The sequence below is a fragment of the Chaetodon auriga genome, chromosome 17 (genome assembly GCF_051107435.1).
Source record: "Chaetodon auriga isolate fChaAug3 chromosome 17, fChaAug3.hap1, whole genome shotgun sequence".
NCBI classification, from domain to species: domain Eukaryota; kingdom Metazoa; phylum Chordata; class Actinopteri; order Chaetodontiformes; family Chaetodontidae; genus Chaetodon; species Chaetodon auriga.
The window spans coordinates 6,471,449-6,489,339 of record NC_135090.1 but is presented as its reverse complement, the minus strand read 5'-3'; the positions used below and the strand labels follow the sequence as shown (position 1 = coordinate 6,489,339).

At 43.0% G+C, this 17,891-nt stretch overlaps 1 protein-coding gene across 2 annotated transcripts; it reads right to left on the bottom strand.

The window, feature by feature from the left end:
- Positions 1-559: 559 nt before the first annotated feature.
- On the bottom strand, positions 560-17,135 carry khdrbs1b (KH domain containing, RNA binding, signal transduction associated 1b). Of its 2 annotated transcripts, XR_013078401.1 has the most exons (11): positions 16,725-17,075; positions 14,453-14,574; positions 13,148-13,264; positions 12,560-12,706; positions 9,559-9,692; positions 8,599-8,839; positions 8,133-8,200; positions 7,731-7,789; positions 6,916-7,092; positions 4,712-4,780; positions 560-2,056 (listed from the first exon to the last, which is right to left on the bottom strand). XR_013078401.1 is itself a non-coding variant. In XM_076754353.1 (9 exons), the coding sequence occupies exons 1-9, from the start codon at positions 16,816-16,818 to the stop codon at positions 6,986-6,988; spliced, it is 1,089 nt and encodes a 362-aa protein (XP_076610468.1). In that variant the 5' UTR covers positions 16,819-17,135; the 3' UTR covers positions 5,786-6,985. The 2 variants fall into 2 exon arrangements, 1 of the variants encoding a protein (XP_076610468.1); XM_076754353.1 differs by lacking the exons at positions 560-2,056; positions 4,712-4,780 and having other exon boundaries at positions 5,786-7,092; positions 16,725-17,135.
- Positions 17,136-17,891: the final 756 nt, after the last annotated feature.

Sequence of the window (17,891 nt, the reverse complement as noted above, 5' to 3'; positions counted from 1 at the left end):
ATCTTATCTTTGGAGCTTTAACCTTTCCATGCTGTTTGAACGTAAGAGTGGACAGCCCACTTATTATAGCAGCCATCTCAACAGCAGCTTCCCCTGCAATTTCCCTGGACTGGGGGTCAGCTCACCCCATTTAAAACCCCGCAAGTCTCCGAGATTATTGTCTCTGCTGATGAAGCGGGAGCTGATGAGCATCTGGGGGAGGCTGATTGTCACCATCTTCACAGGCTTCAGCATGCGATGTTCCTCTGATGGTGTGAATCCGCCTGGACAAGAGGATGCAATCCAGCTGTCCACCATATCTGCCCACAGCATCTCCACCTCTAACACACACTCATTTTTAACACATCCTCCTCCACACTCTGTAGCCCCCCTCCCCAGCCGCAGAAAGACAAGACAGCCTGGCCTCCTGTCTCTCACCTTATTCCATCTATTCTCCCACATAGCATTACGTGAATGCACCACGCCAGTTGACTACATGCAGGTGGGCAGAAAGGACAGACCTTGTTGCAGGCAGCTCCAGCTGAAAGGTAACATCACAGATGACTGATGCGCGGCTTGCTCATATTCAAGTCTGCTTTTATTGATCATTGCACGGTAACAATTTACTTTCCTTTCCACCCTCACACTCTTGACAGTCCATCGATTCAAAGAGAGGAGACGGCTTCCACATCATCACTTATCTTTCATTAGATTATTGGAGACACAGAAATCATTATTTTCGACATAATAGCACATAGAGGCTGAAAAATGATCTGTTTTGGATATGGCCCGTTGACATTTCATCTCAAATGATGGTTTCTATCCTAATATCTAATGTTCTATCCTCTAAGCTGCTAGCTTTTTCAATAAACTAAATGGAGCCTCTGACTTGGCTAATGCTGCCTCTGACCAGCGAATCGGGACAGAGAAATGTGTTTTTAATACAGGAAAGTACAGTTTTGACCTCTAAATGCAACGCGGCACCACAGGCAGCTGTAATATCATCAGTGATAATAGCAGAAAATGGCAGAGAGGGGAATCAAATCAACAGAGGCATGATGGATAGATGGAGGCGAGTTAGTAATGTCTGTCTTCACCCTCTGTCCCTTTCTCACATGCAGCTCTCCTCCTGGGTCCATCTCGCTGAATTATCATACTTGGATGCTGAACCGCCGAGAACAGGCCAGCTTTGGTTATGAAAGTGTTGCGCATTTGCAGGGAGGATACATGAGAGTACATGCAAATAGGCTGCTGCATTAGCATTCGATATCCTCAGGGCTACACAGGCTGTGCAATGCCAAGATGTGACGGTGTGTGTGTGTGTGTGTGTGTGTGTGAGCTCGGGGTGAACTCGGCTGCACCGAGACAGCGATCCACACTCTCCGGGCATCTTTAACTCTCGAGCGCGGAGTCTAATTTCAGGCGGCAATAAGGCATGGATACTAAACAACGTGCAGCCAGAATGTTAAAAAACATTTGAAATGCAGATGTCACACAAATTTCCCTTGAATGGCAGAATTCAGCTTGCCTTGCAGGAAGACTTCTTTTCTTGTCTAATTCAAGGGTTAATAGAATTTTAAAACAATTTCACAGCCTACTATAACAGGAGTGCTCATTTTACGGTAAATTAGGCTGTAACAATTACATTTGTTGGAAGAGGGGGTGGTCCACGGAAGTCTGTGTACAGTGACATGCAATCAGCAAAGGCTTCAAGTGGGTGTATTCACTGTTAGAAATTAATTACACGAGGATAATGCATAGTAATTCAATATTGACATGAAATGTAGAACTGGTTGAAAATAGTCCACATAAAATGTGTTGCTCTGGATTCCCAGTGAGCCGAATGTCTTCGCTGACCAGCTGCAGTCTTAGTCCTGTTCCAGCGGGAGTGTGAGCCAGCTTCTCTCCATCGCGCTTTATCAGCTGGCTCCTGTGGGTCACTTGGCAGTCAGCCACCACAACCCCTTCCCTGCCAGGAACAGAACTGGGCCTAGGGCCACCTCCTTTCAACAGGGCGCCCCTGAGAGCTTCGTCTGACCACCTCCTCCATGCTGAGCTGCTCCCGTGCACGGCTTCACTGCAGAGGAGACAAAAGCACAGGGGAGAGCGTCGGGATGAGCTCACATGTAAACACAGAAAGCTGCTCCTGTAAGCCCCAAATCCTCCTCTGCTCCAGTGATTTAATGACAGATAAGAGGTAGTGTTTGGTGAGAAAGAGCCCACTTTTTTAATTTCATTTCTAAGCAGTGGCTGTAATAATTAAAAGGTGATTTTCCTGCCAAGCGGCGCAGCTCTTCAGCAGTAGCTAAGCAACATTTTGCTAAGTAAGACATAATTACTGGCGAGACTGTTGACTTTGGATTAGTGCATTAATATTTCAATCAACAGCTAATGTGGTCACAGGTCTCAGTTTTTGAGTATTTTACACCAGATTCGAGTATATCGAGGACCAGACACATATCTTTTATAATTATCATTTTAAATATGTTCTCTATTAAGTCTGGACATGAAAGATTTTTCATTTCATTCACTCAGATTTTGCTCAGAGGGACAGTTGTGGAAATGTAGGAGCCCCAAACCTGCAGTTTTACTGCTTTAGCAACAAAGAGAAACTAACAGGATTTTCTCTCTAACTGGCCGTAGTCAGGTCGAACACAGTCTTCAAATGAGCGAGTGACCTTTCTGTCGAAACATCTCCAAAATGTTCGTAAATGGTTCATAATCCAGCTTCCCTTGACTTAAATTACAGTGACAGTTACGTTTCTCAGAGTCTGACCACGAAGCATTTTCGAGCCTTTGTTTTAACTTTCCCTTGCCTTCAAGGCTCGGACAGGAAATCATGTGAAATCCCTCTGACACCTCTCTCCTCCCGCTGGTTCCATTTCGGGAATCGCCAGAGTCCTCTCGCTCCCGTTTTCCTTCTGTCAGAGGGCCTTGAGCTACGGATCCTCATTAGTCACTTTCCCTGAGACCACACTGACACCGGCGACGCGCTCGCCCTCACTCAGACTTGCTGAAGGCTAGCGAGGCCACACACCAATTCGCAGGCACTGTCAAAAGCCAGGCGACTTACAGGAGCTGAGCAATCATCAGAATCAACCAACCTTTGAAATGCTGTGAATATCGCGAACGTGCTGCTGCTGCATAATGTTACACTGACTGAAATACCCACAGGCTTCTGCAGCAAAGTTTCTTGCACAATGGTCTTGTGGGAAAACGGGGAAAGTTAAAAGGACCATGCCAGTGATTTTGAATGTTTTAGATCATTACCTACAAATTGCGTACACTTTCCTTTACATCTCGAGGTGGCTAATCCATCATATCGGAACATTTGTCAGCTTTTTTTCATGTTGGTGTTGCAACCAGGGACTAAAAACTCTCCTTAGCAGTGATTTCAGCTGCTAAAAAGAATGACGTTATTGAGGTATTGTTGGAAAAAAAAAAAAAGTCCACTCATGTCTGTACAGCAAACATGAAGTTACAGCCAGCAGCCCCTTAGCTTAGCTTGAAGAAACAGAGCGGGTCTGGCTCTGTCCAAAGGTAACGGTCAAAACGTGAAGTGCCAGAACAACAATTCGCTGTTTTTCCAGGGAGGTACTGTATGTGTCAGACTATTTTTTTGGTTGGGACCAGTTGCCTGGCAACTAGCAGATAATCCAGGAAGTTACTGATCCCTGGTTACCACACTGTAACATAAAGATACGTTGATTTTTCAGTTTTTGGAGACTGATTTTGTTACCTTAGGACAGAGCCAGGTTTAGCTTTCCCACTTTTGCACCCTTTAAGCTAAGCTAAGCTAACCGACTGTAGCATCATATTTATTGTACATGACTCTCAGCGAAACTACATGAGGGAATTCCCCAAATTGTAAAACTGTTCCTTTAAAAACACTTTTGTCTGGAAGCTGGCTTTGACATCTCAGGTGTCTGAGTGCCCACGAACACACCACGAAAGTCTCCAAAATGAGCTTTGCTTGGTACAAGAGCAATTTGTAAAGTTTGACAAAAACTAAGGACTTGCATAAAGAAAGAAGCTGGATTTCTTCTGTGTGATGGATGACACATTTCATGCAAGTTTCAAGTCTATGCAAGCTGATCTTCATATTGAATAAACACGAACTGACAGCCTGGAAAGTGGGGGAACAAAAAAAAAAAAAAAAAAAAAAAAATCAATCTCTAAAGGTACAGACACACTGAATCTACTGATGGATATCAAGTCGACAGATCCTATTCATTTTTTATGGAGAGCAGGAGATCCAGCAGTACGGTGCACGATGGAAACAGCAAGGGAAGTTGACAGACCAGTTACCATTTTGGAATTTGCGTAATCACGACTCGTCAATTTTATGCAAATGAGCCCGTCCAGTGCACCGCACCAGGCTCGCAAAAATCAGATCAAACTGTCAAACCAGGCAGTGCTGATAAAATATGAATCAAGATTCTGTTACTGCACTGCTTAATTCTCACTGTTTAGCTGTAATGTGAGAAAGTTTGCGACTCGGCTGCCATGTGGGGAAAAAGGATGAGCACCGCTTAACTCCCACCACGTCACCATCCTGCTGCAGCGTTCAAACGTGTCCTCATCGGATTCTATATGTCCGTACCTTAAGACTTGCTGCATGGATGGAGGTGATGGACGAATATGCAGGTGGTAAGTAATTGTGCTAAAGCATGCAAAAATCAGCTGTACGGCCTTTCAAAATGGAAACAGGTGCAGCGGGCGGAGGACCAACCTGAGGTTTGTACGGAATCGCTTCAGCAGACTGTCAGTCTCCGGGGCACTCAGTGACCGATAGCTGTGCCTGGAGGAAGGACAAACCCCAAATCAATACCCTGTCTAAAAACACTGGGAGAAACTTGAGACAGAGATCATGCAATGACTACAGGAGAAGATATGCTCATGCAACTCAAGCTTTCTTTTTTGGATAACTTTGTACAGGCAGAACCTTTTAAATATTACAGTAAGCAACCTTTACACAGCAAATAAAAAAGTAACAGCAGCTCAACTGTACAAAAGATATTGACAGATTTGGCTTTGTTCATTTTAGCAAGAGTTGCATTAACACTATTCTAATACTATATTTTGTTAGTACACAGAACAGTTATTTTGGTACATAAAATGCACTACTGTATGATATTGGAAGTTACGTTTTTCTTACTTTTGAGTTGATTCTTTTTGTGTTGCCATGGCTGTAATAATATTTTAAGAAACTGTACGCATTTACCAGCAAGTTTATGTCAATGGATAAACACACTACGAAATTAAACATTTAGGGTTAGGTTACCTTTACAGTGGAGTTCTCTAGGTTATAACCATCCTCTCCATTGCACTGCCATTACTCTGTACTAAAGTAGCCATCGCGCCAGCGTCATTCATGACAATGAAGCCTAGACCTGAATGGTGGTTTGAATTCAGTTAATTTTCAGATGCTATAAAAGCAATTCTCATTAACGATTACGACCACAGGTAAGAGGATTGAAAAAGTCTTATACATACCCAGGCATTCAATGCTTTAGAACTCTATACACATTAGGAAGCTATCCAGGTTATTTTAGAGGTCTTACCTCTGGGTCCTTTTTAAAAAGTATAGAAAGAGAGAGAAAGAATAAGTTGTGCTCTTTTGATAATCAATCAAGACATCATTTAGTAGGGTTAAAGTCTTCAGACGTCAATACATTCATTTAGATTTAAAATGCGGTTTTGAATGAGAAACAAAGGAAAACACCTACATCTGACTGCTGAAGGTTGTTTTAAAAAAGCAATTTCAGAATTTTACTAGGACAGGAAACAAATAAAGCAAGTTAAGTTTCATAGAAAACAAACTAAGCTTTATTGACAAACTGCTGCAAAACATCTTTTGGACAGATTTAGTAACCTATTTAGGCAAGCTTACACATGTAGCATAATGCATTTTATGGAGAGGGTACAGATACTAGTGGCAGAATAAGTACAGTTAGGATGTTTTAAAATATGTACAAGAGTTCGGATTGAGCTGCAGGATCCCTTCTCTGTAGAAAGAGAAGACCCATGTGGAGATTTTTGTCCCAATCCTTCTTTGTGTACTTTGTGCATGCAGTTTATAGAGAATCAGATCACAAAATGAAGACCTGAACTGTTTTTAGCATAACAGGAGGCCATCTCTCGGCCGTGTTCTCATTGAATAAAGATTTTGTCTTCAGAGTCTTAAAATTAATTTGTTAAATGTAAAACAAATCGAGGATATGAGGACAGTCCATCTCAACAGTGTCTATTAGGGCTATATTTCAAAACTCTAAGTACAATGACAAATATTGCTGCCTAAGTCTAAATGGACAACGTTTTAGAACTATTTAAAAACAACCATCATCAAGAATGAATTGTACTGATTCCATTAACATTGATTCTTTAACCTTCACTTAATTTAAGATTTTTTTTTTTGGTTTTTATATTACATAATTGAAAGTTTAAAAGGTCTTTTATTTGGCTATATTAACAGAATTTTGAAATGTAGCCTAAATGGGAATCTGCAACTGACCCTCAACAGATTCTTTGTATTTAAAAACAATTAAAATGATTCCTTAGACAAGTGGATAATGAGCCACTAATTCCACTAGAAATGACTACTCCCAAACAATTAAAAAAATGTACGATCAACAATGCAAAAAAGCCAGAGGGGGGTAAAAAGGGTCAGAGGAAAAAAAACACAGCAAAATAAACAAAAATTTCAAATGAAAAAGAACAAAAAAGGACGCCAACTTCTCCTCTCTAACCCATCTAAAAGCCGCTTTGGTTGGAAGGATTGGTGGCTGGTTGGTTAGGTGGTGCGACAAAGTAGGGGTGGGGGAGGGAGTTCGCGGTCAAATCTCAAAAACCAGGTCCGATTTTCAGTTCCCAATTTGCTCTCGTATAAAGTCCAGTGTAGGAAAAGACCAAACCAAAGACAAAACGGACAATTACTTTTGTCGGGCTGCTTAAAGCGAGAGCTGCCGTGGTAGACAGGCGACATGTTAAGGGTGGTGAGTCCGCTTCAGTACTGTCGGTATGGGTGCTCCCGATAAGGCGTCTTGGCACCCCTGGAGGGGGGAGGGGCCTTCCCTGGAACCGTTCGCTGGGTCCCATTCCAGTCATCCTGACCTGGAGAGGACACACACAAAAATAAACATGTCTACAGTTCAATGTGGATTCAAACCACTTCAAGATTTATGACAGTTAGTGGAAATTAAAGGTGCCCCGTGGAGTTTTCTTGTAAACAAAAAAAGTTTGTTTACATTATGGGTTTCTCATCAAAAACTATTGTGTGTACCCTTCAGGTTTGTTGGAATAACATGAAACTGTTGGTACACTGCATACAAGGAAAACAAGGCACACACTCAAAATACATCTCCATGGTGATATTAGTGGTCAAAAACTGCACAGGGTACCTTTAAAGTTACCAGTTAGTGGCTTTAACTTTGATATCTAGCAGCCACTTTGGCTGGTGATCCAGAAAGTCAATATTTTGTATTGTGGTGAGCTTTCGTTATTTTTTGACTTTTAAATTTGATATTTTCAGGAAATCAATTAACCAATAAACAAATGAAAGATGAATTTATACCACTACACAGAAATACTGCATACTCGTGACTTAGAATTTTGAATTAAATACAATTAAAATACACTTTTAACTAACTTTTTGGTTTTTTGGTCACATTTATACACACACACTTTTTATATCCATTTTTAGAGTATAGATGAAGTCGTCTTTGTTGACAGGGAGTAAACTTTTTCCTTACCATAGGACTCGTATGACTCTGTGGTCTCTCCATGTCCGTAGTCATAGTATTCTGGCTCTCTGATGGTCAAAAACAGGAAGAGAGGAAGAGGAAAGATTACTAATCTTTGAAAACATCAAGTCGCTGCTGACTGTAATGTCTAGGGGATTATAATTGGCTTCCATGAGAGATCAAAGCTTGGCTCTCTGACATGGAACATCTTAGTCCCGGCTGGTCCTCCCAAATAACACGGCCGTCCAAACCATGAAACATGAAGTACCATCAGCGCTGCATTTGTGCAGAGTGGCAAAAAAGTATTTCTGCTGCTCTCGAATCGCTTTTTGAGTGAAACAAGCAACTACGCGATGTGTGTGCACTTTGTGAGAAGCAGGTGAAAACAAAAGAGACGTCTGATTCACTCACGCCTGCGGCTGACTGTAATAGCTGTCGTATGACTCGTAGGCCGTGTCTGTGTAGCTCTCATCGTAGCCCTGGAGAGGGAAGGAAAGAGAGAAACAAGAGTGAGATTTAAGGAGAGGCTTGTTCATGAATCATGAATGTCAAGGTGTCCCCAAACTACTACACTTGTACTAAAGCAGACATGGTCCCCTCATGTCTCGAGCATCCCAAACCACTTATTGCTATGCTGACGGACGATGCATTCAAAGCTAACAGAGTGCCCGAAAACAATCTCGTTCACAAGAGACGTGTTGGAGAGGTCAGATTTAGCTACATCAAACCTGATGGCGTCATATCTCGACAGGAAAAGACATCACATGGTTGGTGCACTGCTTATTCCTTAAAGGTTTGACCATTTACATCTACATTTTCAAAATTACAGTTGCTAAATGTCTAATTCAACTGACCCTCCACCAGCAGGTGTACTTACATATTCCTCGTAGCTCTCTGCTGCTGCAGTAGGGGTGTGCTGGTGGGACAGTGGAGGTGCCATCCTCTGGGGGGGTCCACCGGCCGGGGGCCTGGCACGGGGTGCCACGGCTCCCCTGGAAGGTGCTGCAGGAGGTCCTCCTCGGCCTGTTGGGGCACCCCTCACTGCACCACCTCTGGCCGGGCCGCCTCGAGTCACACCTCCCCTGGTGGCAGCACCACGAGGAGGCATCCCCCTGCCCCTGGAGAAAAGAACAGAGTTAATGCTGTGCTCCTCTACTTGAAGGAATAGTTCGACGTTTTGGGAGATTCGCTTATTGGCTTTCCTGCCAAGAGTCAGGTGAGATCAATACCACTCATGTCCCGCTACACTAAATATGATGCTGCACCCAGCAGCCAGTTAGCTTAGCTTAGCATAAAGACTGGAAATAGATGCCAACGGCTACACCAGCTCTGTCCAAAGGTGACACAATCTGTTATAACTTGTTAAAAACAACATGTTATCAGTGGGTTTCAAAAAGCTGCTGGTGGGTGGATTTTGTTCAGCCAGGCTAGTTATTGCTTCAGAAGGAAAGCCGTTTTCATTCTAACACATTTACAAGGTATGATTCTTCACATTTTTTAATCAAGATATGAAATCGACAATTTAGTAAGCATTTAGAATTGACATGCATCATGGCTGCTGATGGTAATGAAAGTCCTTCAACTGACAGCTGGAAGTTGTGTTTGACATCAGGTTTATAGGCCACACACAGCTACGTGCTGTATTCTCTGAGAGAGGCGAGTCAACAGCACACTCTGTCGAAAAATACCTACAAATTTCCAAAAACTGCTCGTTAGCACAAGTACATAAAACTGCACAATTACAGAAAAAGAAGTAAATGTAATGTTTCTTCCAGCTATGCTCAGCATTTTCATGAATATATTCATACTGCGCGTGTGTGTATGCGTATCTCCACACCTGTGTGCTCCAGCAGGGGGGACTCCACGGCCCCTGACTGGCATGCCCCCTCGGACTCGGCCTCCGTGCTCTTGGCCTCCGTTCAGGTAGCTCATCTCCATGAACTGCTCTTGACAGATATCATCCATCATGTCCTACACACACACACACACACACACACACACACACACACACACACAAGAGGAAGAAAACAAAAAGGAGGGTGAGAAACAAGAGCACATGACATGGGAAAAGTGAGGGTGCACAAATGAAAAGCCAAAAGGAGAGAGACGAGAGAAGAAAAGGAGGCTGTGTGAAAGAACGAGCGACGAATAAAGAGTGAAACACAATTACAGAGCTGCTCACAACACGGCATCCCCCTAATGGCTGACAGAGCGAGTGGAAGAAAAAGTCTCAGTGCCAGTGACTCATAGTGTTAAAGGGGGGGGGGGGGCTGTCGTGGATGTGGGAGATTGGAAAGCATCCATCCACACTCCCTGCCTTCCTGTGCCTCTCCATCATGCACAAAATGTAAATCACTTCTCCTCGCACTTCTCGACAAGTCTGGTGTGACTGCATCAATGGTTACCTTATCCTATCCACAAAAGCAAGAAGTTGGGATGGATTAGTGAAGCTGCCAGTCTGAGCAGCACAAATCCCGCAACACAATCCGCCACTTTTCTTCGGGGAGCCATCTCAAGGGCTGCACTGTGACCCAATCAATTTTTTTTCATAAATCAGTCCTTGGAACGGTGATGGAGCTCTAATGATGGCGAAAAAGAAAAAAAAATGGCAGACACTAGAATATGCAGCACAGGCGGCAGCTTTCAATTTATTTGCAGAAAAAGCAAGCAAACACAAGCCATTTGACTGATTACAAATTCATCTCAGGCGAGGAGCAGTGTGACTGCGGCTGCATTTAACAAGGCAGCGAGGTGACTCGTCTTTACCTTGTTTAGATTAATTGTTTCTTTAGACATTGCACTCCATAGAAAATATCTTAATAAAGTGTCAGTGCCGAGGATCTGCAAATCCTTCACACAGGAGCAAGGATCTGCCTTTGCATTTACATTGGCTGACATATACGTAGGTGTGCAGATATAAAAGAGATGAGGAAGAACAAGAGTCAAAGCCTTTGGGAATACCAGAGGAGGAGTACAGGTAATACATAAAACATTTCAACAACAAATCACATCCACCCATTTTCTGAGAACCTGATTCATTTATTAAAATATGGCCCAGTTCCAAATGAAGGCTGTCAAGACTGACAGATTATGGCCTTAAATTGTAACGACAGCTTCTGCAGGGGACGGCTTTTAACATAACGCAGCAATATCTACATTGCAACTGGTTCATCAGTCCCTTCATCTTGCTTTGATCCACACGATTCTGTCTTCTATAGCACGACGCACACTAATTAAAAAATGTGGGCATTTCTTGAACCCCTGGGCCTCTTGGCCTGCTTCAAGATAAGCCATTGTTGGAGCTCTATGGGCTTCAGCCAGCCTTGACAGCAGACTGGGTTGGCCTGTGCTCAAGAATCTCTCAGCATAAAACCAATAAAGCGAGCGTGGGCTGCACAGGGTGAATTCTACCACACATCTGTCTGGGAGCTATACATCTTCAAGCTGATTCTCTTCACTCTTTGAAGCATGAGACTCCAGTAAAGACACAGTGATGGACAGACATGTAGGCACGGCAGGTGGAGGTAACCCTGCTGACGCGGCAAAACTGACCTAGTTCATCCTCTTTAGCAGACTGCTTCATATTGCATTGCTTGGTCTAACTTGCATGCAGTCACTCGATCTACACACCAAAGACACACCAACAGTCAATCAAGCAAAAACACTTTCAGCGGTTTCTAAACCTCTTTCTGACTCCTTCTGTTTTAAGATCTCCAATATTCTCCTAACCTCAGCAATTAGAGATGTCATGACATCGTGTGAATTTGGGTCCATATCCAAATTGGCATGGTGTTATCTTCTGTTTTTAGGAGCTCGGAGGGGCAGCTGATTAGGGTTTACACAGAATACAAATTTCAAACTTATCTTCAAATGACAAAGAAATCTGATTATATGAGACTTTGGAATCTCCTGCATCTCTGTCTGCAAGTGGACAAGCACAAGTGTATGGCTTTTGTTTTATGGCTAAATTCAGAGCTGATACAATATTAATTAATCAGTCGAGCTACAGAAAACTAATTTGCAAATATTTTGACACTGGACTGATCTTAAATGACTTTTTCAGCAGAAACACCAAAACGTTGCCCAATTTCAGCTTCTCAACTGTGGCGACCTGGTGTTTTTTCGTCTGTGATGTGACAGTGAATCAATCATTTCTGAGGTTTAGGCTGTTGATTTGTAAAAACAGCTATTTGAAAACATAAACTTTGGCTTTAGGAAATTGTAAAAGGCATTTTTTACATCATTAAAATTGACATGAGTCTTTTATAGATAAATATGAATCAAGAAAAATTTGGCAGAGTAACTCAATTATGAACAGTAGACGAGTGCACATAGTAGAATGCAGATCTCCGCCAGGTGTGTCAATAAAATACGTTTTTCAAAAATTGCAAATCACCGTAACCACGAAGGGTCTTTGAGCATACAGTCATGAATGTGGACAAAAAATATTGGGCTGATGGACTGATGATATTCAGGATTAGCTGCGGACAGATACACATGATCCCCTCCTGGTTTATGCCGGGTGGAGATAATAATCATTAGTTGCAAATCTTGTTAAATTTGTAGGGATGAGTTGTCGACTCATCAATTAATTGACTAACAGAAGACAACTCAAATCTGATACTGACTATCAATTACAGATTTGCTGTTCAAGATGTCACTTCAGCCTCTGTTAATTTGCGTCGAGTGTTTGTCAATATTGGTGGTGTTTTACAAGCTAAATTATTAATTGGATGCATAATCATCCAGTTAACTAATGGCAAAAGACAGCAGTTAGAAGCAGCTCCATGCAGACAGACTCCCACTGGACCACAACAAAACAGCAGAGTCACACTCACAGGGAACAGGAACTTCTTGACCTCCTCCATGGCGTGTGCCATGCGCAGGTAGGCATCTGGCACAGGGGCAAACACCTCGATGAATACGTGCAGCTCCATAGACAAGTGGGCATATTTCGGCTCGCCGCCTTTCCTCAGCCCCTCCTCCTGGAACAGGGGCAACATCACAGCAGTGTCAGCGAGTCAAAGAGAACACACCGCGAACAACTCCACAACGAAATTAATTTTGCAAGACGTAATCACATTTCCTCCACCTCAGAGGGCATCAGGCATACGGGTGGTATTCCCTTCCTTTATATAGTTTAATAATTACATCAAACTGGTAGATAACAGGTTTAGCAGGATATTCTGAAGATTCCTGGAACAGATGCATAGTGCGTGGATGCCCTTGGCTTTACGTTAACGTTCATTCGAGCTATTCTGCAAGCTGACGCCATCTGGGCTCACTGCCTGCCATCCCTCTCAAGTACAGGCCAGATGTGTTATGGCTTCAGGTACCCTTCTCACAGATGTGTAACATCAGGTGTGTGTGTGTATGTGTGTGTGTGTGTGTGTGTGTGTGTGTGTGTGTGTGTGTGTGTGTGGTACCTTGGATTTGTCTCTCATGGACCCTTTGCCCAGCACAGAGATCTTGGCTCCAGTCTCTTCCTGCAGACGCTTGATTGTGTTGCCCTGTGGTCCCAAAATCTTCCCCACGAAATTGAACTAATAACAAAACAAAGCAGAAGAAAATTAGCCTGACAATCAACGCTGAGGCGAGTTTTAATACCAAGAGAGTGAAGGAGCAATCACTGTCAGGGACCCCGTTGCTTGTATTGCAGCCTTAAGTAGTAGATTTACCCGAGAAGGGAGATATGAGCCCCTGGGGGCTGTAATGCCACTAGTTACTATTCACTATAATCATCCGAGCACTGAACCCGAACCAACTTCTGATCAAAAACTGCAATCTTCACCTCCTCTATCTCTGATTAATGTAATTACTATGTATATATGACATGTCCTACCATTAGCTGTCACTGCCAAACACATTTAGCAGAAAGTTGCCCCTCAGGAAGCAATTCCTCCTGGAGTTGTAAAAGTAGCATTTGCAATCTGAAAAAGCTCATTAGCGTTGCCGTGCCTGTCACAGCGGACTGATGTACCAACTGAAGCTAAGTCTGGCAAACTGAAACAGCCTTCTGATCTCAGCCTACAGGCCGGACTCCTACATTATATTGATTGGATGCTCAAGGTGGAGCAGCATCTATAGATCTTGTTCTTGTTAGAACTTCTTGTGGGGGGACAAAAAAACCTCTAACATGCAGTCTATTGTTTTTTGTTTACTTCAAAATGGGAAAAAGAATCCTAAAAGTTACACAACAGGTTTTAGACGGCCGTCATGTAAAACTAGGTGACTCAAACTGATGCAAATAAATTCAATAACATGCAAATGAAACATTACGCAACCAGCAATGTGTTCTTTGAGTTTTACGAGACAGATTAATCCCCTCACAAGATTCCTCCAACATCATAAACCATCATCCTAAAATCAACGCAGCCTCATGTGTGAGCCAGATATAGACTGAACTGATATGGATGAACACATCTGAGTTTGCATGATAAAGCACGGACAGAAGAGAAGATCCACTCTTCTGAATGCATCAGTGAATATGAATCCTGCTGCAATATAAAAAGGTATTCTCAACATAGTAGCATTAACATTTTGATCCTTTTAGTGATATTTTAAAACATGACAGTATCAGCTGTAATTGTACTCTGGGGCTTAAAGATCAAGGTTGAGAGGAGTAATTTGAGACACCAAGTAACCCCATGGCTTTGTGTAATCAAAACCTGGCTGCAGGACAATTAAATCAAGAGTAAGAAAAAAGGGAAAAGGGGGCAGATAAATCTCACCTTAGGGTACTGTTTGACAGGTATGAGCACTCGTTCCTTAAGTTTGATGTTCTTTGTTGTGAAAAGATCCAGGTATGTTTCTGCATCCTTTTTAGTCTCGCCTTTCTGGATTCTATCAATTTCTAGAAGGGGAGATGGAACGTTTCAGGCAAAGTGTTCATGCAATCAAACACGATGCAAAGAGGCAAAGTACATCTCAGTTATGACAAGGATCTTTATGGACTTATTCATGCACATTATCAAGTCAGCATTGATTTAGAGATTCACAGGTCATGAGCCATCTCAGTGTCTAGGTTAAAACTTGGTTACAGAGTTAACTGTTTTCAAACACATATGTACCATTTTAAAAAGTTTTAAATGCAGCGCTATGCATCCCAAATATCTAAAAAGGGTTCACTTTCCAGCCTAATTTTGTCTTGATATAACCTCGATAACATGACATCATTCAACTGGCAATAATTGTTTAATGAATGCCAAACAATGGTGCCTCTGAATTAAAACAACATGACGAAAGCGTACCTGATGCTTCACTTAGCACCTTTGTGTGTTCCTGTCATTAACATTTTGATCACCAATTTAGTAATTTCCCTAGCTTAACTACAAATGTGACAATTTGTTGCCTTTTGTCTGTTTTATATAATTGGAAACAGAATACTTTTGGGTTTCGGATTGCTGATTGGACAAAATAAGACACATAAAAACATCACCTAGGACTCTGAGAACTTGTGGTGGACATTTATCATCATTTGGAACTTTCTTATCTAAAGAAATAACCAATTAAATCAAGAAAATAACTGTTGTAAGTCAGACTAATCAATAATGAAAAGAATCTTTTTAGCTGTACGCCAATCCTCAATCTTTTTAAACTACAATTTCAAAACATACAGTCTCCACAGCTTCATTTCCACAGAGCAGCCATCTGTGCTTCCCTACACCTTCTGTCACCTCTTTCATGTGGCACAGCACCTCGTCTCCAGCACCCATCACTCCCAACAGCACCATCACAGCACTTCATCTCAAACCACCTCCTCACTTCTGGCCATGACAACTCCTGTGCCTGCGATGTGCAAACATGTCAGCTGCACCACAGTCCACCAGCTGCAGATCGGGGGAGCCTCAGTAGAACCCGCAGCACACACTGACACACTTTGTCTTTGTGGATCATTCTCACTTTCAGTTTCAGAGATGTAGCCTAGATTTTGCACATCCTGTTCGACAAAGGGACCAGCTCTATCATTACCAGAGGTACCTGAAATTCTTGACTGGAGCTGCATCCAAGACCCAGCTAACAGAAAATGACTCAGAGCGGACAACAACACGGACAAAACAAAATGATCACTTAACAAGCAGTCCTTCAGTCCATCTATGGCACACAATAACTGCAATATAATGTCCTAATGGTGTTGAGTGTATTCCCATTTTCCATAGCATCACTGTAATGCCGCTGTAAAGGCTTGTGGTACTCAGTAGAGACTTTGTGGCGATCCTCTCATACTTTCTGGTACATTATCCCAAACTGTCACGCCATTATTTTACTTCCTCTAACAATACAGAATATTAATAATAAGATAAAGCATGCTGACGACCACAGGGGAAATAACAAATACCAGAGCCAGCCTTTCCTTTTTGACCCCTCTCCAGCGCAGCTACAGGACAGCAGCACCGGAGCTACCAAGGCTGCAGTGTCTTGCTCAAGGACACTTCAGCAGCGGGCGACAGACGGCGGCACTTCATATCTCCGCCAGCGGGCCGCCTCTCGGCTTTGAAGTAGCGAGGTCACCCCAGTCACGGATACTGGCGCAGATTTATATGCTGCTGCGCAACGTAGCTGCCAGACAGTGAGCTCAACTGGGGCTCGACAACGAAAACAAACGACCGCTTATCCGACACGAGTTTAAGTTCAAACTGGGCACGAGCCCTGACAACAGACTGAACGCGCCGCAGCTGCACGACAGGAAGCGGGAATTGTTCAAAGTGCCTCCTCCTGAGGCGTTGTGGTGGCTTTCGGCTACTTATAATATCACACACCAGTCGTTAGATATCATATAATTGACTCCTACATGCTCCCGTGTGTCACCTCTTCATTACTGAGCAACAAAAGCAGCGCTGCGGGTAATGGGGCAGTCCACGTCCCGTCCGCAAACACATGGTGTTCAAAAACGTGGAGGTGTGCGCTTTCTTCTGTGCGTTCACGAGTCGTGCGTTGCCCCCTCTAAAACTCAAAGCACATTCTGAAAGACAAAATAAACACAACAACAGTTCGTTACTTTACCTGCGTTTAAAAGTTTCATGGCGTGCGTGAACGACGAGTCCAAGCTGTCCTTCTCCGCCAAGAGCTCGGGGAGGTATTTGTCGTCGTTCTCCATTTTGAGTTTAGAGAGGGGAAGTCAGTTTCGGTTCAACAACGGGGGGGAAAAAAGCGTGAAAACCCCAACAATAATAGAAAAAAAGTAGTCCAGTTATGTAACTACGGATCGCCGCGTATCCTCTGTGCAGACGGCGCTTTGCATGTGGCTACCGGGCGTTTCTGCGACGGACTGGTCCGCTACTTTGCGCCTTAATGGTTTCCTAACCTGCTGGTTCCCTCTTTTCAGCAGCGCTGGCTGGTTGGAAATGGGAGAACAAAAGCGGGGAGAGACAGTAAAAGAATAGTGATCCGACTCAAGCCGGCGGAAGTGAGCTCAGAAGGACGTAGTTCTCCGGACTGACGCCGCCTACTGTGTGCTGTGTGAATGCGCGTCGCCTCCAGTAACGATAACCCCATTAGCTGATTCTCTAAACTGGTATTAGGGTGTGCCCGCTGTACGCTGTGGTACTGTTATTCTAAAAATGTCCAGACTAGTACTGAAGTCCCAACTACTGGGTTCACTGTACTCTGAGGGAAACTGCTACAGGAAGTTATTGCAATAATATTCATAATTGAAGGTGTATGTGTAGCAGGTGCTCACAAGTGGACGAACTAATGACCATATATGGTGGTTCGGTATCACCATATTATTATACAGTTCTATCTTTCCCCTGATGCTTGGACTGTTTTACAGATTTAGAGGAGTTAAGGCAACCGTCTACAGGTTATCTTGTCAATTTTTTGTATCTGTTTTTTATTGGATTATTCCAGATACTAAATACTAAATTGTATCACCACAACTGCCCTAATCTTGATTATAGAATGACTTTTCACCATGGAATCATCAGAGGGATGTTACAGTCTATTCTCACCTGAGGACTGAGGCATGACCATGGAAAATCCTAAAGAACAGCCTAAAAACTGTGCATGTGATAGATAGATAGATAGATAGATAGATAGATAGATAGATAGATAGATGAAATAGCATGAGTCTCTGAAGAGAACTAAACTACGGACTAGCACCATATTCCTAATCTAATATGTATTGAATGGTTATAAACTGCAGTGTAAGACATTGTATTAAGTGTGTAT